The sequence below is a fragment of the Myiozetetes cayanensis genome, unplaced genomic scaffold (assembly GCF_022539395.1).
Source record: "Myiozetetes cayanensis isolate MyiCay16 unplaced genomic scaffold, myiCay2020 scf4, whole genome shotgun sequence".
NCBI lineage: Eukaryota > Metazoa > Chordata > Aves > Passeriformes > Tyrannidae > Myiozetetes > Myiozetetes cayanensis.
Window position 1 is genome coordinate 10,935,835 of NW_026087631.1, and position 23,678 is coordinate 10,959,512.

The 23,678-nt window shown below is 39.0% G+C and overlaps 2 protein-coding genes across 2 annotated transcripts in view; one reads left to right on the plus strand and one right to left on the minus strand.

Annotated features, from left to right (window-relative positions):
- The window catches only part of IFT74 (intraflagellar transport 74), a 35,076-nt gene extending 30,526 nt beyond the window's left edge, over window positions 1–4,550 (minus strand). The window contains exons 1-7 of the mRNA XM_050329420.1: window positions 4,005–4,550; window positions 3,441–3,576; window positions 2,903–2,951; window positions 1,968–2,066; window positions 1,721–1,781; window positions 1,211–1,270; window positions 176–237 (exon numbers count right to left, since the gene is read on the minus strand). Coding sequence (XP_050185377.1) covers window positions 176–237; window positions 1,211–1,270; window positions 1,721–1,781; window positions 1,968–2,066; window positions 2,903–2,951; window positions 3,441–3,576; window positions 4,005–4,121 — 584 coding nt within the window. The 5' untranslated portion in view covers window positions 4,122–4,550. The remainder of the gene's footprint in view (window positions 1–175; window positions 238–1,210; window positions 1,271–1,720; window positions 1,782–1,967; window positions 2,067–2,902; window positions 2,952–3,440; window positions 3,577–4,004) is intronic.
- Window positions 4,551–4,826: 276 nt separating this feature from the next.
- Window positions 4,827–22,323, plus strand: PLAA (phospholipase A2 activating protein). The gene is made up of 14 exons (XM_050329376.1): window positions 4,827–5,011; window positions 7,235–7,428; window positions 8,385–8,485; window positions 8,583–8,703; window positions 9,026–9,193; window positions 10,703–10,838; window positions 11,349–11,518; window positions 12,824–12,981; window positions 14,037–14,256; window positions 15,198–15,266; window positions 16,786–16,857; window positions 17,439–17,540; window positions 19,976–20,140; window positions 21,629–22,323. Exons 1-14 carry the CDS (start codon window positions 4,863–4,865, stop codon window positions 22,192–22,194), a joined length of 2,391 nt encoding a protein of 796 aa, XP_050185333.1. The 5' UTR covers window positions 4,827–4,862; the 3' UTR covers window positions 22,195–22,323.
- Window positions 22,324–23,678: the final 1,355 nt, after the last annotated feature.

Consider the following 23,678-nt stretch of genomic DNA (forward strand, 5'->3'; position numbering starts at 1 on the left):
GGAGTTTAAAGCTAGGAACTCTAGCTGTAACCTGGCACTGATGCATCACATTGAAATTGTTCAGGTATCACATGGGATATGCATCCCATTCTTGAGGTAAGAGGTAACACCTCCATTTTCTGGAATTCAGATATGATTTCAACAGCTTTAGAGAAGCATGTCTTAATGTACTTACTTTTGTCTTTCTGTGAAAATTTTATCCATACTCTGAGCGTCTTGGTCATTCTGTACCTTTAACTTAAAAAATATAATATAGAAATACAATCAAGGTTGTAATAAATCATATAACCATTTAGGCTGGAAAAGACCTCCAAGTCAAGTCCAATCCTTAATCCAGCACTGCCAAGTTCACCATTAAACCACATACCTAAGTACCATATCTATGCATCTTTTAAATACCCCCAGAGAAACTGATTCACTTACTACTACTGTGGGACCTATTCCTGGAGCACTTAGTAAAGTACTGCTTCAGCGTCCAGACAGAATGAAAATTTAATACTTGCAAAGCATTTTTCTCTTCCTGACACAGACATTGTGGTGTTTTTTTTTTTTTTTTTAATCAGGGAACAAAGAAGTTGTTTTGACAAAGAAATATTCAGATAATTTTTCAAGAGACCAAAACAACTTGTTCTGAAACTAGATTCTTTTCTTTATGGACAAAGGGATCATAAGAAACGAAACATGCTTAATGCCATTCATGTCTTAACACTAAGAGAAACACTATACCTGCTCTAGAAAATAAAGAATGGACATAAAGGAAGAACAAAGCTCATTGGTTTTGTGGTTGGCCATGTCAGAGACCTATTTAATACTCATTACACGGGAGACATTTAAAAGGCTGAAGACAAAAGAGAATTAAATGGTCAGAAGACCAGTCAGTTTTAAAAGGCAGTGCAGTCTACCTGAATGACTATCACTAGTGCTCTGTGCTCCCAGGAACAGAAACACGTTTTAACAATCATAATTTGGGTTAGAATGACACCCTTCTTAAATCTAAACTACAGGCAACTATTATGGGTCAGTAATGCAATACTTCAGACAATTGCCTAATTACAAACATGTTGCCAACATTATGAATAATTTAACTGGAAAAACCAGGTAAGTTTTAAATGAGTGCTGTGCTTTTTCAGATATGTCATGCATCCAAAGCACCAAGAATGCAACACACACCATTTCATTGTTAAAATATAGCAAATACCATAATTCTTACCATATTGGAATTGCGAATCACTTCTGTCATATCTGTACTCGTGTTAAGTATATCGATAACCTGAAATGAGATAGAATTCCAGCCTACTATTGCTCCAAATAAACAAGCAAAACCCAGGCATACTGTTCATGAAAACAAAGAAATTTTCAGTTATTGCAAATGGAAGAACTGTGATTTGGGAATCTGAACAGATTACGTGTCTTTTTAAAAAAATAATCATCATTATATGTAGCTGTTCTAAACCCTGAAATACTTCACATCAATTTCTGAAATCCACAGGCAGTGGTTTCTCCTAATGTACAGTACACTTCCCTTTTTTTTTTAATGTTTTCCTTAGCTTCCATCTCTTTTCTCTCCAATAACTGAAGAAAGGCAGTATTAACCAGTACATTTTTATTGAGAAATGTCGATAAAAAGGGTGCTGAAGTAAAGCAAAAGCAGTACAAAGTAAATGAGAGAATAAATGAGAGAAGGGAGAGCATTCAGTATCAAAATTTGACATCAGCATACCATGTTGAAGTCTGCTAGTTGACCTTGAAACTCCTTGATTTCACCAGCTAATGCCTCTGCCCTAAATACAAAACAAAAAGTTAAGGTGAAAGGTTTGTATATGTAAAAATAAAAAAATAAAAAAATGAAAAAAATAAAATGAAAAAATGAAAAATATTATTTATTAGTTTCTTGAAGCCTGCCCAATACTCAAGAATAGTCTTGTGACTGAGCAAGTCAGCATTGCATTAGCTGCAATACATCTTACCGTTTCTCATATGACAAATAGACAGATTTCTCTTGCTTGTACATTTCTACTTCTTCCTGAAGCTTGTTAATTTCTGTTGTGAGTTCATTTGTTTTGCTTCTGAAAAGAATAAACAAAAAATCATTAACAATTGGATGTACAACTAAAACACACCTAGAATAGATAACATATTTTACTATAGGAGATTTACAATTAGTATCTCACTGCACTGTACTGTTTCTAATCAGCATTTCAAAGAAGAGCTGAATAAGTGAGGAAAAAGGTAAAGTGGGTGTATTAGATGAAGTTATAAGAAGTTACAAGTTGCTAGAAAACCTTGATGTCAAACAGAATATTTTAATAAGCTTTTTGTCCCTGTTGGTGAAACAGGTGTGAATTATTCTCAAATGGACTGAAAGATCCCCACAGGATACCTTCACAGAATGTGGATATCATTCATATTTAAAATGACATCTTTTAGGACTAATTATTCAAACCTGCATTATGATCAACTGAAAAAGACCCATAGGCAACAGTTTCCACAAGGTCTTGCCATCGTCATTGTTAGCTCAATGTATAATCCAAGTGATGTACAGTTAAAAGTGTTTTGTTTGCAATGCTACTTACAAATGGAGCTATTGGACCTACCAAGCACTACAGGTGGAAGCTCAAAATCACTGACTCTCTTCTTGCTAATGCTGTGGGAGTGCATTTAACTTAGCAAGCCTAACAACAAACCGTTAAAGGAATCTGCTTGTACTTGGACATAAGCATGAAGTTCCTTTATTCCTACAAACTATATGCAGAACAACCTTAACTGTTATAGCAGGACTCCTGTAACAGTTCAGCGTAAGCGAACACCACTTGTCCCACTTTATTGTTAAGCTTAAACTCTGTGTCTGAAAGAGAACAGGGCACTAAATCTGCTGTAGTTGGAATGTATTGTAAGCACGTACCTCAGCACCCCGAGGTAATATGTTTTATCCATTATCTGTCTCTGAGGACCTGATAAAGGAGAGTAATATGATGGCTTGTTAGAAAAAAACTAATTCTGATGAACTGTAAATTATGAAAACAATTTGAAAAATGCACAGGCAGAAAACTGTTATATTTTAATGTCCTTAAATAGATATCAAAAGAAAGACGGTATTTTTAGACAGTTCTGAAGATAAACATTACTGTTACAATATAACAGAATATTTTAATTAGTCTGCAGTTGAAGAAGATGCAATTAATCTTGTTTTATTATTTTGAATTATTTTAAATCCGCTTAAATGATTTTTAAGCTCAGAAAAGCCTTTGTCCTCTCTGAGGAGAATCAAGAGCAATGACAATAAAAGGGATGCTTTAACCTTCATTTTCTTTCTTGTGCTCCTTTTAATCACAAGTATTCATTCTGTAATTTACACAGCAATGAAAAGTTTCCTTTAAACACCTGGATATTCCTTTAAAACACCTGCAGATATCTCGAGAACTATTTTCTATACAAAATACCTTTCATTGGAGTTTTTATTCCACTTAATCCTTGTTGAGTCACTGGACGGTCTGCAACTTTAATCTGAGACGATAAAACTCCTCCAGCAGTCAAAGAACCACCACGAGAACCAGGTCTTGCTGTACTAGGAGGTATCTACAAAAAAAACAAAGCCAAACGACAAACCTCCCAAGACTGAATTATGAATTTATTACCTTGTGCAATTGCCAAAGCAATCAAAAAGATCAGTCAGTCTCTGCACTCATTCTATATGAATCTTTTCGCATTTACAAGGAAACAAAGCTGTATAAGGGTAAGGGATTACCTGTGAGCAGCTGTTCATTGTTCCATCTGTTTGCAACATTAATGCTATTAAGGTCTCCCACGTGAACTTTCGATGCTGGACCTCCTTAACCCCTTTCAGTCAAGAGTAGAAACCAAAAACTTCTACAAAATTAAAATCTAAAAGTTCTTACTAAAAAAACCCTCCATGACTCCAGTCATGGTACCAAAAAGAAAGAAAGAAACAAAAAAGGATAAAAATCTAAATATATCGAAGTCAATAATAAATGTTTTTAACATACCGCTGTTCCTATTCTGGCTGCTGCTGGAGTCCGTGATGAAGAGGGAGGCCTTGAGGTCAGCCCTGTTCCTGCTCTTGAGGAAGACCGAGCCACTGGAGGTCTGTGACCGCTGGACATTGTTGGTTGGTTTTCAGCTTCTCTCCGGAAAGAAGAGAAACGGTCCTTTGATTTGCACGAGGTCCTTACAACTCTTGCTTAACTCTTTTCCTTATTACAGTAAGTTTAGGGGTTTTTTTTGGTGGTTTTGGTTTGGTTTGGTTTGGTTTTTTTGACTCTGCAGAGCACTTGTTGAGTGGTCGGTACAGGGCAGCGACAGGGCTCAGGAAGGACCGTGGGTGAGGTGAGGCACCAGTCACTTCTCAGTGCTCAGCCAGCTCTCGGCTTATCCGTGTGGCGTTTAGTGCCGCAGTATCTGCCCACAGAACGCAAGTTTTTTTCACGAAACAAACTGGAAGCGAGCGGCTGTCGCAAATGCCGCCAGTCACCGAGGCAACCGCGCTACCCCCGATGGATTAAGTACATTATATCCGCTACACAATCCCGGTTCCTTACCCACCCCCCCTCAGCCGCCTCCCGCCGCCCCTCAGAGCCGCTCCCGCCCCGCCGGCCCCGGTCCCGGCCCCTCACGTCGCCGCCGTATCGCAGCAACGGCGCGCGCCGCTATCGCGAGGGGCGCGAACCCCGCCGCGGCCGCGACTACAACTCCCAGGGAGCATCGCGAGGCAGGCGCGCCGTCGGCGCACGCTGCGTGGCGCGGTGCCTGCCGGGACATGGAGTCCCAGGGCGCCATAGAGGCGCGCCCGGTGACGGCGCTTCCGGCGCGGTGCGGCCGTGCTGTGTCAGGCGGGCGCTGCCGCCATGGCGGGCGAGGGAGGCGCGTTCCGGCTGCGCTGCTCCCTGCTGGGGCACGGCCAGGACGTGCGGGGCCTCGCCCGCGGCCTCTTCCCGGAGGGCGGCTTCGTGTCCGTGTCGCGGGACCGAACGGCGCGGCTCTGGGCCCCGGACGGGTGAGTGCGGGGCTGCTGCGCGGGGCGGGCCCGCTCCGGCCGGCGCCCCGCGGGAGGAGGGCGCGGAGGTGGCGCCACCGGGGACCCGCCCGAGCCCCACCGGGGAGGTCTCCGCGGCCGTGTCCCCCCCAGGGGCTGAACCGGCGGGTCCGGGGCAGGCGGCGGGCGAGGGGAGTCTGTTCTGGAGGCGCCCGTGTGTGGCATTGTCGCTTGCACGGAATAGCGGGATGAGAAAGGGTTGGAAGGGGCTTTAGAGTTCATCTGGTCCCATCCCCCCTGCCATGCACAGGGACACCTTTCACTAGACCAGGCTGCCCAAAGCCCCATCCAACCTGGCCTTGAACGCTTCCAGTGATGGGACATCCGCAACTTCCATGGGCACCCGGTTCCAGTGCCTCACCAGTCTCAGAATAAACAATTCCTTCTAGCTTAAGTTTCCCCTCTTTCAACCTGTACCAATTACTCCTTGTCCTACCACTACAGTTCGTGATGAACAGCCTCTCTCTGGCTTCCTGAAGGCCCCTTCAGACACTGGAAGGTTGCTGTCAGGTCTCCACACAACCTTCTCTTCTCCAGGCTGAACAGCCCCAGCTTTGACATGCCTGCTCTTGGGGAGGTTTTATACAGCAGTTAGCTGCGGATCAATATTCCAGCCTACTTTGCAGATGATAACAATGCCAGTAAATCTGGGCGTCTTTTTCCGGGTGGTGTCAGTAATGTTGTTTCCACCTCACAGTATTCAGTGCCAAAGTATTCCTGCTAAGTTTTGCCAGTAAGGCAGTATGCTTTGAGTGTTTTAAAAAACCCATCTTTTCTTGTCCTTGCTGAGCAAACTCCTTTTTGAACATAAAAAGGAATATGAACTAAAAACTGCACAGGAAGTTTAAATACACAAAGGCATTTAAAAATGAAAAACACATTCGGTTTTTTGATATTCATGTTGCACGGGGCTGTCTCCTACTGAATTTGCCGTGTTGAATTCACTAAGTGAATTTTTCAGAATATTGTAGTGACCAGAAGCAGCACTGCTCAGCAATGTGCTTAGCAGAAGACACAGGATGTACCTCCTCTTCTGACTGTGGTTTCAAATTGTGAACTGCATTCTGAGGCTGCTAGGCAGCTTCACTGCCCTCCAGTAAAACAGTTGGTAAATTTGCTGAAAGCTTACATGTGTCTTTATGCTGATCTCTGCAAGTGAGGTGAAGGAAGACTAATCTCATTAAGTGTGTCTTGTTAAGTCTCCATCACAAAGGAAAGAAGTTGTCAAATTGCACAGAAATTTGCAGCAGAAAAGGAAGTCTTAATTCTAACCCATAATTTTTGGCGACTCTGTGAGGAAGACATGAGTAGCTTATGTGGAGTCATAGCGTTGGTAATGATTATCTTTCTCTGCCCTGAAGACTTGGGGATTACAGTAGCCAGGGCTGAGTGAGTAAGCACACTGCTGTATGCTGGTTTTGTTGTTTAGATTTGCCAGGAAGATGTGTTGCCTTCACTGGTTCTCTGTAGCTTCAGTGGATATTTTAGAATTTAGAAGAATGTAGTGATTTTCTTACATATTTCAAGCATCAGACTATGAAGGATGACAGTATGATATGTTATGTTTTTTGAAGGTGGGGCAACAATCACAGAAGAGAAAAAAGAATAACCAAAACAAACCAAACACACAACCTGTATGTTTATTCTGTGGGAACAAGTAGGTTCTTTCAGTTAGTCTATAACTATTGAGTTTCACTCAGGGTGAAGAAATGAGGGTGCTGCTTGAATCAGTTATGGTCTATTTAACTTTTAAACCTCTACAGTGCTTCTCATGAAGAGGCAGTTTAAAGATTTGGCAGGCAGTAAACTTTCTTCATTTATGTGCTCTGTTATTTTAGCTTGTATTGGGGTACATATTTGAGTCTTAAGACAGCAAAAGGTTTTGTAAAGCAAACTGTAACTGTTTTTAATCACATTTGGCATAATGTTTGCCAATGAGCAAAGGAAAACAAAAACTTAAGTCTTTCCAGGCCTACCACTACTGAAAAAGAAGTGTAGAGCTTTAAGTGTTGGCTACTGGGCAGGAATGCTGGTATCGTATTTCTCTTGGCTTTTTGATTCTTTCTAGGCCATCTGTAGTATTTATTTAGCACAATGCAAGCATATTTATTAATTCAAAAGTTGTATTTACTTAAATAAAGTACTGTTTCTGTCATGACTTAACTGATTGTCTCGTGTGTTTAGTCTTAACAGGGGGTTTACTGAAATGCACTGTATGAGTGGCCACTCAAATTTTGTATCTTGCGTGTGCATCATACCTCCAAGTGACCTCTATCCTCGTGGACTGATTGCAACTGGTGGCAATGATCATAATATTTGCATTTTTACAGTTGATAGCACAGCTCCTCTTTACATCCTTAAGGGTCATAAAAACACAGGTATGTAGTAATTTTATTTTGGAGTTTTTTGCATAAAAGTTAACATGATTTATTAGAGAGGAAATTAAGTTGAATTTATAAAACTCAATTTTGATTTATTTAGTACATAATGTAGCAAACAATGATGACCTCTGCAAACAGGATTTTATAATCTTCATTCATGCAGTGACCATTCATGGCAAGGACTTCCAAGTTTATCCTGATGAATGCTTGGACTTTTACTGCACATGTGAACTCATGGCAGTTTACAGAATGATTACCCTTTTGCCAAGGGCTACATTTTTAAAAAGCAGTTGATTCTTCATGTATTAAGCTTAATTTTTATGTCAAAGCTGATAGAAGCAGAGAAAGTCAGCTTCCTAAATAAACTTTCTCTGCCCATTTTGTTACTTAGACAGGGATCTAATATTAATTGGTAGTTTAAATGCGTAGTTTTATACTGTTGCTGGAGCATTTGCAGATTATCTTTTTACTGAATCTCTAAATGTCACCAGTTTCTTGGTAGTGGTAGTGGTGGTAGTAGTTTGCCTTTCAAGCAAACTAATTTTTTTTTTTTAATGAAATCTTGCTTCTTGAGGACACAAATTAACACCTGTTGCTAAAAACTTCGCTTTCTCTGACATCTTAAAAACTAAACCTTTGCGTTAATTCTGTGTTTTGACTAGTTATCTAACTTGTTTGTCATCATATTCTGATCTGAGGAGAAGAGGTCTGGTACTAAAAGAAATTTAAAAATATGAATGGCAAAAATATTTCAGATTTTGTAACCTAAAGTTAAGAGATTTTGAAGTAGCTTCTTTCTAGTTTGCAGTGCAATACAGTTCGCCAAACTTCTCAACACTAAATCAGCTATTGATACCAAGTAAATCTCCTTAAGTAAATCTCTTTAAATTGCTGGCATGAGATTTGTGGCAATGCAGGACACTTGTCAGTTCTGACTTGAATGTTCATTCCAGTTTGCAGCCTTTCATCGGGGAAATTTGGCACATTATTAAGTGGATCATGGGATACAACAGCCAAGGTGTGGTTGAATGACAGATGTATGATGACATTACAGGTATGAAGTTCCTCTACATGAATATAGTTGTATACTCTGAATTTGAATTTGATTCTGACAATCTGACAAGTCTAACAAATGTTGGGTTTTTTTGCAGGGTCACACAGCTGCAATATGGGCAGTGAAAATACTTCCTGAACAGGGATTAATGTTGACTGGTTCAGCTGACAAAACTATAAAACTGTGGAAGGCAGGCAGATGTGAAAGAACATTCACTGGTAAATGTTGCTGTTGTTCGTAGCTTCATTAGGGTAGTGTGTTCTTTTAAAAAGAGAAAAAACCAAAATATTAAAACCTTACAAATCGTGGATAAATTAAACAGTACTTGGGCAGGATTTTTAAAGTCTTTGAAGTTGTATGCCCAGAAGTCACATGATTTCTGAAGGAATAAGATTTTTTATGAGAATGTTGAGCAATTTTTTTAAACTCCTCCCATAATGAAGATTGGTTGCCTGGATTTAGATATTACATAAATAGAAATGGTGTACTGCTGCTAACAGAGAGAAAAACTGCATTAAATTTTTCCTTTCTTTTATAAAGGACATGAAGATTGTGTGAGAGGTTTAGCTATTCTCAGTGAGACAGAATTCCTTTCCTGTGCTAATGATGCTAGTGTTCGAAGATGGCAGATCTCTGGAGAATGTCTGCAGGTGTACTATGGACATACAAATTACATATACAGCATCTCTGTATTCCCTCAGTGTGAAGGTAGGGTTACTTTTGTGACTGTTGCCCAACATGAAATGCAATGACAGGGTGGGTGTTCTGTAGTTGAACTCAGGTAGCATTTAATTTACTTCCTACATCTAGTGTAAATGGATTAAAAAAAGAAAGCTGTGCTTGACTCCAAATCACATCTGTGTCAGAGTTGCTCTGGCAGTATGTGGGATAAAAGGTCCTGGGTTATGGCTAATTGAAACCTTAAGTGAAACTTGGATGAAGCAATAGGCAAGACTGTTGTCTAATTTGCCACCTGTGTTTCATAACTATTGCAGAGGAGTAAAATAGTAATGTGTGGCTTACCAGTTTGAGATAATGAAAATGTAGATACTTTCACAATGTGCATTATAAATAGTTTAGGTTAAGAATTTTGTGTATGAGGCTAAATTACATTTGTTTTCAGAATTAGAGGTTTAGAGGTTCAGAACTAACTGTTGCAGACAGTTGCAGAAGAAATTCCAAGTCAGTGACCTTTGTGTGGTGTATGGGACACTTGTGCATTTGTTCAACAGGTAAAGTCCATGTATATAAGTGTATGTGTATATTGTAAACTTCCTATGCTTTAGAATTCCTCTTTGAGGAGTTGCAGACTTTTAACAGTGCTTTATGCATGTTTTTTTTTTAAAAAGCAGGCTTACCATCCAAAACTCAATTTAAAACTAATGTGAAACTGCAAGTTTAGTGCAAGATGGAACAGTGATGATGACAAAATTGTTTAACTCTTGAAAGGAGGAAGGGATCTTTCTTTGTCTTGGGCATAATTTCATTCCCCGCCTAGCTGTGTAGTGTGTAATTTATGCACTTGACAAGACAAATTAGAAGTGGCTTTCTTTTTGCTCTCTTGCAATTGAGAGAAGTATTAAATTGTAGAAAGGTTCTTTTACTGCTCTAATTTTTAGATACTGTTGCCTAAGAGACTAAGGAGGAAAAAGACTGCAGGCCAAATTAGGTAGGAGATAAGGGAGCAGAAGATTTAATGAGCTCGAGGCTCCAGGAATACAATCCCACATGCCTGTGCTTGGACTCAGGTGTTACAATTCAGCTCCCCGACACGCCCCTTCGGAAATTGAGTATGGGGGAGTTTGAGACCCCCTCTTCCTCATCTTCATCTTTGCAGCATGTGCAGTCTTTGGAGCCCCTCCAAAGTTCTGGGCTTGAAGGTTGTTTTGTCTACATTTATATCTTCTGGTGCAGATTTTAAGGTGTTTTTCTGCAATTCTACCTTGAAAAGGAGACTAAACGCACTAATGGAATTTAGGGGGATTGATATGGAATGAAGTAATAGAGTTGGGTATGTGTAAACATTATGCTACAGGGTAAGGGATGTAATACAGCTAGGTTAAAATCTACATTCACTGTGCGACTACTTCTAAAATCTACAAAAAAATTAAAAAATCAAAAACTCTAAGGCATCAATACCCAGTTGCAGAATGGCATCTAGTATAGCAGGATGCTAAAAATATACTTTAAAAGCTTTTTTATATTTTTTATTTTCAGATTTTGTGACTACTGGAGAGGATAGATCTCTTAGAATCTGGAAACAAGGGGAATGTGCTCAAACAATCAGACTCCCAGCTCAGTCTGTATGGTGCTGCTGTGTGTTAGACAATGGTGACATTGTGGTTGGTGCAAGGTATCCAGATTTTATTCTCAATATATTTGTAGATCTAAATCTGCAAGTCCTTGATTAAATTGAAAACATCACTTTGAGTATCAGTTTCATTTCTGTTTAAAATGGCAGCCATCAAAATGTGTGAAATGCGTGTATACATGTTAAATTTAAATATGAGCTATACTTCATCCAAGAAGTAATTTTTTAATGTGACTCAGATAGGTAGAGCAAATTCTTTGAAGATGTTGTAAAAGCACGAATAGAGTGAGAATAAACGTATAAATACTGTATGAAGAATATTTTTGATAGGCATATCATATCTTGATTTTAAAATTATATTGAAGACAGGGTTAGCTGCTTGATTCCGTCTCTGGGTGGTTTTAGCATGAGAGTGAATTCCTTCCATAAGAATAATTGAGAGAGGTAATTAAAAACAGTGATGGTTTCTGATGTAGAAGTCACCATTAGAATTTATGTAATCATTGTGATATTTAAAATCCTATTTCTCTTGAATGTTTTCTCTCCATTCAGTGATGGAATTATAAGAGTGTTTACAGAGTCTTTGGAACGTACAGCAAGCGCTGAGGAGATTCAAGCCTTTGAAAATGAGCTTTCCCAAGCATCCATTGATCCTAAAACTGGCGATTTAGGAGATATTAATGCTGATGACCTTCCTGGAAGAGAACATCTTAAGGATCCTGGTAAGTTGTTGTATTTATGTGATTTTAGAGATGCCTCCAAATCTTGGTTCTGAGGTATTGAAACTTTTAATAGTTTCCAAAATTAAGGCTTTAATCACTGTCAATAGGGTTGCGGAAGGAAAGAGCGTAATTTTGCTCTACTACCCTTTCACTGATTCTTTCGGTGGCAGGACTATAGGGTTTTTCTGTTTCTTTGTTGGGGTTTTTTTTTGATAGACTAGAATTATAAAAAAATATGTCTCTTATGGGATAACTTACAAAAAGATGGAATTCAGGATGCTGCACTGTGTTCAAGATGTTTTGGATCTGTTCTGCCAGCTGTAACAACAGTATATGAGTCAGGTATTTTGCAAAGGGACTACTGAACGTGGAATTTTTTTTTCCTAAAATAAGCATTAGGTGCAAATTTTCTGCTTTAGCTTTTGGCTTGAAAGATAGTTTTGATTGACTCAGTTCACACTTTCTAGGTATTCAAAAGATTCATGAGAATGCAGTAGAAGCAGTAGTAAACATTACTCTTAAATAGACAAATACTTTTTCCCAAGGTGAAGTAACCAGTGATTTCAACCCTTGGCTCTGATAAGCAAGTGGAAATCTTAAAACCACATGGAACTTTCCATCTAGTTAAGACCATGGGAGAGTATCACTTTTCTTGGTTGTTGTCTCACTGGGGAGATGATAAACGTTTGAAATACTTGACCTAAAGATTGTTTTTGCAAGTTAGTCTGGTGGCAGATACCGTTACCGTAATTGTAATTGTTAATTGTCTCCAATAGTAGCTAGTATGGGGTTGTGTTTTGGATTTGTGCTGGAAATGGTGTAGATAACACAGGGATGTTTTCATTCCTGCTGAGCAGGGCTTACACAAAGCCAAGGCCTTTGCTGCTCCTCACCCTACCCCTCCAGCAAGGGAGTGCACAAGGGAGCCCTCCTTTCCTGGAGGCAGCTGAACACCTGCCTGCCCATGGGAAGTTGTGAATGAATTCCTTGCTTTGCCTTGCTTGTGCATGTGGCTTTTGCGTTACCTATTAAACTGTATCTCAACCCACATTTTTTTTCACTTCTACTCCTCCAATTCTCCTCTGCATCCCAGCCAGGAGGGGAGTGAGCGAGGGGCTGTGAGTGGTGCTTAGTTGCTGTCTGGGTTTAAACCATGACATGTATGCACTTATTTCCTGCGCTGTGACTCTACATGTTGTTGAACTATTTTTTTTTTTCATTTTTAATGCTGAGCACTATTCAAAGACTTTCCTAAAGTACATTGTATTCTTGAAATTGTTCAAACTCTTATACTGCTGTTTACAGGAACAAGAGATGGACAGACACGGCTGATTAAAGATCATGGTAAAGTGGAAGCATATCAATGGAGTGTTAGTGAAGGAAGATGGATAAAGATTGGCGATGTTGTTGGTTCTTCCGGAGCCACACAACAGACATCTGGAAAAGTTTTATTTGAAGGAAAGGTATATGCAAACTTTAGTTTTATTCCTTCCTAAGTAAAATACTGGATTTCCCATTAAAGTCTATTCCAGTATTTGTTCAGATAGAATATAACGTAGAAAATAGGTGTTTGTTTCTATTTTCTTATCATATTTGATCTCAGAGGTAGAAGTATAAGTACTATTTGCTTCATCACTTCTGAAATGCATTTTGTAAAACAAGCAAGCCAATGGAGACAAATTATTTTTGAGAAACTATTAGTAGAGAAATGATCAAGTTCTATTGTATTTATTGTTAATAACTTGAGAAATTAATTTCCTTTCCAAAGGAAGTGAACCATACAACTTAAAATGCAAGGCTTACCTAAAATATTAGGTACTGTACCCCTTCTCTATAGTAACTAAAGAACCTAAAGATAGCTGAAAAATGTTTCCTTTACTGACATATACATAGAAAAATCTGCCAGGGGCAGAAAAAATGCTTCAGAGATACAAATTTTCTCACTCACATGTTTTGAAATTTAGAATGTTAGAAAATTACAGTTTTCTAGTATTAGAAGCGTACTTTTAAGACTGAAGTTTTCTGAGGCATCTGACTTCCCTTTACCTTTTCAGGCAGTGAGAGCTGTCCATGAGAGTCATGTGGTGCATCTTTACTTTTTAACATATCTACACAAACATTATTGTGATACATTGTTTTACTCTGGTCTTCTTGAGACAGAGAATTCTGGAAACTACAGGTTTAACTTTTTCGTGATTTTGGCTGAGACAGAGTTCATATTCCTCTTAGCATGTGGTACAGTGCTCGGTGTTTTGGATTTAGGGTAGCAACATTCTTGATAACACAGTGATGTTTTGGCTAGTGCTAAGTAGTGTTTACCCTGAGTCAGGAGATATTTACTTGCAGTCTGCGTAGGGAAAGTATTGATACATTCTGCAGTATCACTGCTATTGATACATCGCACTGTTACAGTTTTTAGGCTTATCCCTGGGCCCCTTTTAGTCTACATTTGGTACATCTTTTTGTAAAGAATTCTGTCAAAATTGTAATTTTGCTTTTATTTTTATTCTGCTTGAAGGAGTATGACTATGTTTTCACTATTGATGTAAATGAAAGTGGGCCTTCCTACAAACTGCCGTATAACATCACAGATGATCCTTGGCTGAGTGCCTACAACTTCCTGCAAAAGAACGATCTAAATCCTATGTTTCTGGATCAGGTGGCAAAGTTTATTATGGACAACACTAAAGGGCAAACACTGTTAAGTTCAAGTGCTCAATTTTCAGATCCGTTTACAGGTAAAAATTTTAAATGTAAATAATGGCATCAGTCACTCCTCCAGTTTTGTGTCCTCAGCAAACTTACTGAGAGTGTACTCTGATCTTCCAGATCATTAATGAAGATGTGGAACAGGAGTAGACACAGTACTGACCCCGGGGTAGTGGCTGGCTTCCAACTAGATGTTGTGCCACTGATCACCACCCTCTGGGCCTGATTGTTGAGTCAGTTTTAAATCACCTCACTGTCACAAAATCAGAGAGTCATTAAGGTTGGAAAAGACCTCTAAGAATATTGAGTCCAACCATTAACTTAGCACTTCTGTGTTCACCACTACGGTGTGTCCCCAAGTGCCTTATCCACATGTTTTTTGGATGCTTCCAGGATGATGATTGCACCACTTTCCTGGACAGTCTATTCTAGTGCCTGACAACCCTTGCAGTATTAAATTTTTACTCATATCTAATTCAAATCTCCCCTGGTACAACTTGAGGTCACTTCCTGTCATCCTATCACTTGTTAGCTGGGAAAAGAGACCAGCCTCCACCTTTCTACAACCTCCTTTCAGGTAGCTGTAGAGAGCAACATGGTCCACTCTGAGCCTCCTTGTCTCCAGGCTAAACACCGTCAGCTCCCTTAAGTCACTTCTTATAGGACATGCGCTCCAGACCCTTCACCAGCTTCATTGCCTTTCTCTGGACTCACTCCAGTCTGGCTTTTGATTTGGCTGTGTCCAAGTATATAGCATGTATGCCCCAGAAAACAAATTTCTGACTCAATTAATAAGGAAGAATTTGTTTACATCAGGGGATAGGATCTGTTTCTTATAATGCCACAATAAACAATAAGATATATATGATGTTTGGCTTTATTTTTGAGCTGCTTCTGGCTGAAAAGTACTGACACTTGAATAACATCAAGCTGTGTTTGATAGTCACTGGTTTTCTTGCTGTTTCACTAGGTGCTGGACGTTATGTTCCAGGCTCTTCATCTGGATCGAATACAATACCGGGGGCAGATCCATTTACAGGTAATGTAAAATTCATAACTTGCCTGGCTAGCATGTAGGATGCATATTTTAATCGTGTTCAGTTGCATTCCATCTTCTGCTCCAGACGGCTGTTTCTTGCAGCTCTCTGGGGCAGTAGGGTGGGACAGCCTGGTAAAGTGGGCTCTGCTACTGTCAAAGCATAAGGAGATCTGTTCAGTAGCACAGAGCCCTCTGCTGTCTGTTCTGCCTCATGTCACTCTGCCCTCTACAGCAAAAGGGTAAGAACATAAACCTTTTGCTTTGCAAAAATCTGTATGCACGGACAACACAGGAATGGATATATCCATAAAGATAGTTTTCTATTTTTATTGTCACTCATTTTTTCTTATTACATGATCTTTATTAGTACCATGCACTCTAGATCCTTACTGGGATAGCTGTTGTAAAGTTCTTCTTGCTAGTTTGGCAAGCTTGTTTGCAAAGACATTCCCAGTTCCAGCCCTGCTTTTTCAGGCTTACTCTATCTGCGATAAGTAGCTCTTGCTCCTTGAAAGTCCTGTAGTCAATAAATGCCACAGTTCTGCCAGCATAACCAGCCATGCAGTGAGCTGCTGACCTACTTGATGAGTCCGCTTCTATTCAATTTTGCTTTGTTGAGAGCATCAAAGAAACGTCACCTGGGCCCTTCACACTTCCTCCCAGAGCTCTCTAATCACCCTTGATACTCTCCAGGACTTCCTTGGCTATACCATTCATGGCTGTATGGAAAAGTAGCAGGGTAACAGCGTTGGCAGTGTCTCTCTGGCATCCTGGATCCTAGCCTCTCAAGATATCTGGAGATACACTCCTGTGTCAGTAGTGGGTGCCTCCATACCCTACAGAGGATACTCTGCCTCCTGTCACTGTCACTTGCCTTTCTCCTGGGGAAACATGTGCTGGATAATTTTACTCAACAGTACCAGGGCACTGCCTGTTCTGCAGTTGCAGATCTACAGGCAGACATGAAGTCTTTGTGCTGTTCCCAAAACCCACAGCCTTCAGCCTTCCACATCTTGTCAGTCTTTCTCTGTTCCTATTGTACTGTGTTGTCCAGTGGTCTCTCCTCCCGTGATTTGTGTGGCTCTGTCTATGTTCTCTGCAGGTGGAGGCCTCAGTACCAGAAAGGAGATTCCACCTCCCAGAGGAGAGGCCACTTTGGGCCTCATGCACACAGAGAGCATGTCTCAGCAGTGCCCTCCTGATGGAGCTTGTCATGGATTGTACCTGTCACGACTGTACCTGCAAGCTGTACAAAGCTTGTACCTGGTGCCAGAGACCATGCCAGTGTCTCCCATTTGTTTCTCACTTAGCTGGTGAATGCCATCTTCACCAGCACCCTCACACATAGGCATAGATTTAATCCTTTAGAAGTGTTGAAGATTTCTTTATAATTCCTTTAATGCAAAATAACCCCTTTAATAGTGATGTTTGAAATCTAGTAACAAAATACAGGTGTACATTACCTCTTTACATAACCTCTTTACCAGTCGTGTTTAAAAAACTTAACATCCTTGTTTAGGTGCTGGTCGCTACGTTCCTGGTTCAGCATCGAATGCAGGAGCTCCAGTGGGTGGAGTTGATCCATTTACAGGTAAGAGAGGATGTCTGCCAATGAAAAACATTCCTGATCTTTTGATTTGTTTTTTTCCTCTGACATGAATTCTGCATTCATGCAACTCTATACTTTTTTAAAAATAACAAGCAGATTGAAGCTGTTTATACTCTGGAAATTACTCAGAAAATATGGATAACAGAGCCTTCCTTTACATGCAGTAATCAGGGACACAAGCTTTTTATCAAAACATGGTCAAGGCCGAAATACTCCTTTTTGATTCTAACTTAACTGAATGCAGGTGCATCTGACTCAGCTTGTTCCCACACCCATTCCTATGAATGACTGTGTATTTAGTTTGCATAATGAAGAAATCACTGTTAATAGTTTATGTGAATTTTTACATAAGGGGAGGACAGTTTGTGAAGGTATTGCTTTAAGTTTTAACCCTTGAATTTAAAAATAATGTAAGGAAAGACAGCTGTTTGCATAACATTCATTTTTTTCCCAGAAGATATTTTTCTGAGTGACATTCAGCAGTAGAGAATTACTTCTAGGATATTGGTCTCTGTTAAGACACTTTGGTATGTTGCTGAATATTCTGTATTGCCTTTCTGTAGGAATGGGTGCCTACCAATCAGCTGCTGCTAAGGCTGAAAATATTTATTTTCCGAAGAAGGATGCTGTTACCTTTGACCAGGCCAATCCTACGCAGATACTGGGTCAGTATTTTATTATCAAGGATGATTTTTTTCATTTGTTTGAAGTAACTTGACTTTTGAGCTTTTAACAAACCTAAGCAATTTCCCATAGGTTTCCAAATGTTTCTTGGTTTTGACCTTTTAAAATTGCATTCATCACTTTATTGGTGCATGTATTTGTAGGCTTAGAAGTATGAGTACTTCACAGATAAGAACTCTGATCTAATAGAGGATGTCCTTTTTTCCTTTCCATTGCCTTGTATTCTTGCTTCCATAGAATCTCTACCTTTTTTTGTCATCAGTTTGTTTCTGTATATTTCTGTAAGGGTTTTGTAAAATTAGTTTGTATTCACAGTGTCTCTACCTTGAAGATACTAAAACTCAATTATTTCTCTCCTGTTTTTTTACACAGACCTTGAAAATGTAGCTGTCTAGCTAGTCTGATGAGGAAACATAGAAACAAGGGACTGATTTTTAGAAAACCTTTATCCAGCATCTTCAAGAGGGCAAGCTCCTGGCTTTACAGCCATGGAATCATAGAATGGTTTGGTTTGGAAGCGACCTGGAAAGATCATGTAGGCCAATCCCCCTGCCACAGGCAGGGATGGACACCTTTGACTAGACCAGGTTGCTCAAAGCTCCACCCAGCCTGATGTTAAGCACTTCTGAGAAGGGGAAATTCGAGTTTTCTCTGGGCAAATTGTTACAATGTCTCTTTCAGTTCAAAAGCTTTAACTCTTATCCTGTCACTGCAGGCCTGACTCCTTCTATCTCATAAGCCCCCTTTAAGAATTGAAAGGCTACAGTCGGATTTCCTCAGAGCCTTCTCTTCTCCAGGCTGAAGAACCCCAGCTCTCAGCCTTTCCTCATAGTAGAGCTCTTCCATCCCTGTGATCATTTTTTTGGTCCATGCTCTGGACCCACTCCACGAGATCAACGTCTTTCTTGTGCTGAGGACTCCAGAGGTGGATGCAGCATTACAGATGGAGTCTCACAGATGGCAGAGTAGGGGGACAGAGTCACCTCTGTTGCTGTGCTCACTGTGCTGCTTTTTATGCAGCTGTCTTTCTGAGCTATGAGCACATATTGCTGGGTTGTGTCCAATTTCTAATAAGCCACTACCCCCAAGTCTTTCTTTTCAGTCCCTTTTCAATCCTTTTTTAGCCCAGTCTGTACTCATGTCTGGGATTACCCTGAAACAGGTGCAGGACCTTGTCTTTGACCTTGTTGAACTTCATGAGGCTCACATGGGTCCACTGCTCAAGCCTGTCAGATCTCTCTGGAGCCTTCTGTTTGTGGTATTGCTCATTTACATATTGTTCAATGTTATTATGTGATTAAAAAAATGTCAGAATCTTCAGTTAGCCTTGTCTTGTTGCCCTCAATTTTGTTGCACTTACTTATTTGTTCAGGGAGAAGGGATTCACAAAGAAGGTATTTTTCCTGGAGGTTTTGGCTAGTAAATAGGTTTAGCCTTTTCTTGGTTTTCCACAGATTTACAGTAAAATTTTGTTCAGAACTTTGTAAGAGGGAGAACAGCAAGGCTGGCTGACATTCATGTTATAGCAAAGCAAAGATTTTCACTAAGTCTTTAAAACATACTGCATCAGTTTATTTTTATCCTGTATTCTTGAAGGATAACAATACTCACAGGCTTAGTGGGCTGTTTGGTTTTTTTGAAGTCTATAATCTGAAAACTAGGTTTACTATGTTTTCCCCACAGTTTTGTAACAGTGCATGGTTAAATACACTTGTAAATATTATGGCTGTATTTTTTTTTTTCATGAGGCCCCAATAGTTATTTTTTTTTTTTGTACATACTATAAAACTCCTAAGGATGTACTAATGTAATGTTGTCTGCTTGTGCATTTATTGACATGGCCCTCCTTATGTCTGGAAGAACCATGATTGGCAGGTCCTTAATGCTTGATCCATTACATTAAAATGATTTTTCCAATACTTGGATTTTTAAATCACATTAAAGTTTGAATATAGGACATGCCATAAGCAAAATATGATCACAAAACTTAAATAAGAAAAAATACAAAACCTGTGATCACACTAAGGACATATGGTTTCTTCATTGTTTCTATGACCTAATAATAGGAAAGAACAAAAAAGAAATCATATTTGTTACGAAAGCTCTAATGGTCTTGTAATTTTTTTTCTGCATTTTTCTCTTTATGTAGATGTTTTCTGAATTTTTCTGCAAATTCTGAATCTTTGTGTTGCACTGGTAGAGGGGTTTTAATAGTAGTCATAATTGTGGTAATTGAAAACTTAAAATTAGAAAATTACAAAATTGGTAAAAGTGTTCAAAAATCCATCACCCCCCAAAGAACCCCAATTACAATAGTTGTTACTTGTTTGTAAAATCCTTTTTAGCATTTCATTAAAGATCTTGATCTGTGAAGTTCCCTTGTCAGAAAGCCATGCTTCTTCCATTGGTCTTACAGGCAAATTAAAGGAACTTAATGGCACGGCAGCTGAAGAACATAAGCTTACAGAAGATGACCTGATAGTCCTAGAAAAGTTATTGTCTGCAACATGCAACACCTCTGCAGAAACACCTACAGCACAGCAACTTCAGACTTTATGGAGAGCAGTTAACTGGCCAGAAGGTAGACAGCTATTTCTTGTACTGTCATCTTATTTCTCAGAGTTATTTGTTGTACTGTCATCTCCTCAACACGTGAACAAAAAGTCTTTTTATGTTGTTTATTACACAGAGTCTGTCTCAAACACTTGATAGCCCGAGTAGAAAACAGAAGATGATAAACAGTTGCTAATAACACTGATCAGCAGCAGAGGCAAAACTAACAGTTGGTTGTCAGGTTTTGTTGTTGGCACAATAGTAAACATAAAGGAGAAACTTGATATAAACATCAGTTGTGGTTATTTCATTAGCAGAGGCATTTTCAAAAAAGTGTGAGACTTGTTTGGAAGTATAGCAAGGAAGTGTGATCTTGGGATTATAAATTGTTACCAAATGAGAGGTGAAATTATGGAGATAAATTCTGTAAAAAAAAAAATCAAAAGTATCTCTTATGTTAATGTGGTAGAAAGGAAGAAGTTACAGAAGCTCTAGGCTATGTGTTCAAAACTGTATTGGTGAAGTGACATTCTGAATGAATGCAAGTGGAGGTGATATAATTCCATGTAGTAATGTATCATCAGCAGTGATAGATTGGAAAGGCTATTTTGATTATGAAGGCACATTCTGGAAAGAATGCATAAATTGCATATACAAGTATCTAAAATGTGGTTAAAATTAACTGCTTTCTTGAAGATGCAGTTAAAGATTTATTACCTGGAAGAACATTTTAGTGTTGAAAATTTGTGGTCATTATATAACATCACTTAATCAAAGTATGTTTTGCATAGCTGGCAGTTGGTGATGGCTAATGTTGTCATACTTTCCAGATTCTTTCTATTTCTAATTAATGCTATTGTACAAAGCATTAATTCTGAAGATTCTGCATATATGAAGGAAAATCCTCAGTAAGGTTAGGCAGGTTCAGCTTTGATTTAATTGTAAGCATGAGATAGCAATAGTATTAAAAAAAATAGCAAAGGAGACATATATTTAAAAATCAGAGAAGGGAGGATACAACTGAACAAACTTTCAGTTCAGATTCTTTAAAATGATTTCCATCTGATCAGGTGAGGACCTGTTTTCTATTTTCTTTGCAAGTTATGTCTCAGAAATGAAGGTAATCTAAAATATTTTTTCTGTCTTTTTTTTTCTCCTGAAAGCAGTTTTGTAGTGATGCTATCTATGTAGGGATGCTTAGTCAGAAGCTTTTAGAGACATTTGCCTTCAGTGTTATCAATTGAAGTTTTTCGAAAGATTTAAGATTTTCTGTGAAGCACTGTATTTATCCTAAATTAAGAGTTATGGGTTTTGTTTATGCTATAATAGAATGGATTTGTCAATATTTAACTTCATGAATTTCAAACCACTTGTGCTTTACCTGAGTCTCTTTCTGCATGAGACTGTTACTGTCTGTTCCCCAAGCTAGAGGGCTAAGGGCTGTATCTGAAAGAAAACTCACATTTGCACATAATGCAATATTAATAGTAAAATTCTGTTTTGTTTTGTTTCTTAGATATTGTCTTTCCAGCCCTAGACATTCTTAGATTGTCTGTCAGGCATCCCACTGTGAATGAAAACTTCTGCGGTGAAAAGGAGCATGTACAATTTATCGTCCTTCTCCTTAAATTTCTGAACCCTAAAGGAAAGCAAGCAAACCAGCTGTTGGCACTTAGAGCTCTTTGCAATTGTTTTGCCAGCCATGCAGGCGAGAAGCTCATGATGGAACAGAGGGATGAAATAATGACACAAGCAATAGAAACTAAATCGGGCAATAATAAGAACATCCACATTGCGCTGGCCACGCTGACATTGAACTATGCTGTATGTTTACATAAAGTCAGCAATGTTGAGGGCAAAGCTCAATGTTTATCAGTCATCAGCACAGTTATGGAAGTTGTTCAAGATCTTGAAGCCATTTTTAGACTGCTTGTGGCTCTTGGGACGCTTATCAGTGATGATACAAATGCTGTGCAATTAGCTAAGTCTCTTGGAGTTGACTCTCAAATAAAAAAGTATGCCTCTGTATCAGAACCAGCTAAAGTAAAAGAATGCTGTAGGTTTGTTCTTAATCTGCTATAATAATGTTTAGCACAGTGTATGCAGAAAAAAGTGCTTTTCATATGACAGATTATACTTGAGAAAATACTGGGGATTAATTACACTTGATTTGTTGCAAGATACAGAGTAAATAAAAATGTTTACACTGTTTGTCATTTGACTGCTTTTCTGAAGAGTATGATGCACAGGATCTTTTCAACAAGTCCTGACATTGCTCAGATCAAAACAGATCACCAAGACCAAGCCATCTCAGTACTTACAGGTCATCTAGATGGAAAGGTAGGAAATGGCTGTTATTTAGTGACTGTCAACTCTGACACCCACTCCAACCACATTTCTTTGTTTCAGCATGATGAGTCTGTTTCTTGACTTGCTTTTTGTCAGCAGAGAAGGGGTCCTGAGAATGGTTAAGTTCAACAGTGCATTTCACAAGCTTATTAGTTAACATTGGTTAATATTAACCTGTGTCAAATAGCCTTGTAATTAATTTTTTCATCAGCTTTTCTCCACTTCCTTTTGAAAGCTAGCTGTTTGTGGCTCTTATTGTTTTTTAACCCAGAACTAGGGGAGTTTTAGAGGGGTAGAATCTCTAATTGCACATGGATGTTGTGCTTCACTCACAAGTTTGTATTTTGCAGCTTGTAAAATAGCATGAACTTCTACAGAAGCTTTTACCTGACTTTTTAACTTTTAAGGACAGGAATACCCCACCAATTCATAGCAAGTGTCTTACTCTAGAAGGTATGTTGTAAAATACTAGATGAATAAAAAGAAGAAAAGCCATCTTGAAGAGTGGGAGAAAAATTTAGGTGCAGAGAACAGACTGAGCAGCAGAATCTTGAAGAGGCTTCCTAGAGGTGGCCAGTGCCCCTTACCTGTCAGTCTTTAAGAGGCATTTGGACAATGTCCTTTACAAGATAACTAACTTTTGGTCAGCCCAAAAGTGGTCAGACAGTTGGACTAGATAATTACAGGCTCTTTACAACTGAAACTATATGAATATAAACTATAAACTATATGAATTCAAGTTTTATGAAATAGCTTTAACTTCATAACTGTGGTGACTGTGAAAAGGGAAAATAATATTTTACAGCTTATTCCAGCAGATCTAAGACGTTCAGCTCCAAAGGGGAATGCTATCTTCTACTACTCCTGCAAGTGTTACATTTGGATTTAGAAGTAAGATGAACAGAAGATGGTCAATGTTCCAGTTACATTTTTCATTAGACTAAAAGAATGGAAAACATGAAAAAAAAAAAATGGGCAAGCTTTTCTGGCACATGAGTTTTGGTACATACCTGCCTGCATTGTCTGTGCCAGATATGAAGGATTATGTGACCAAGAGCTCTGACTTTTCTTTTTTTTTTTTTTTTTGTCCGTATCTACCTGAACTGTCTGAATTACTACACTACTTCCACCAAACCTTACTCCTCAGATTCTTAGTTGCACGCTTGTACTATGTCCACTTTTGATGGATTTCTAGATACCCTCACAAACAGTCTTGA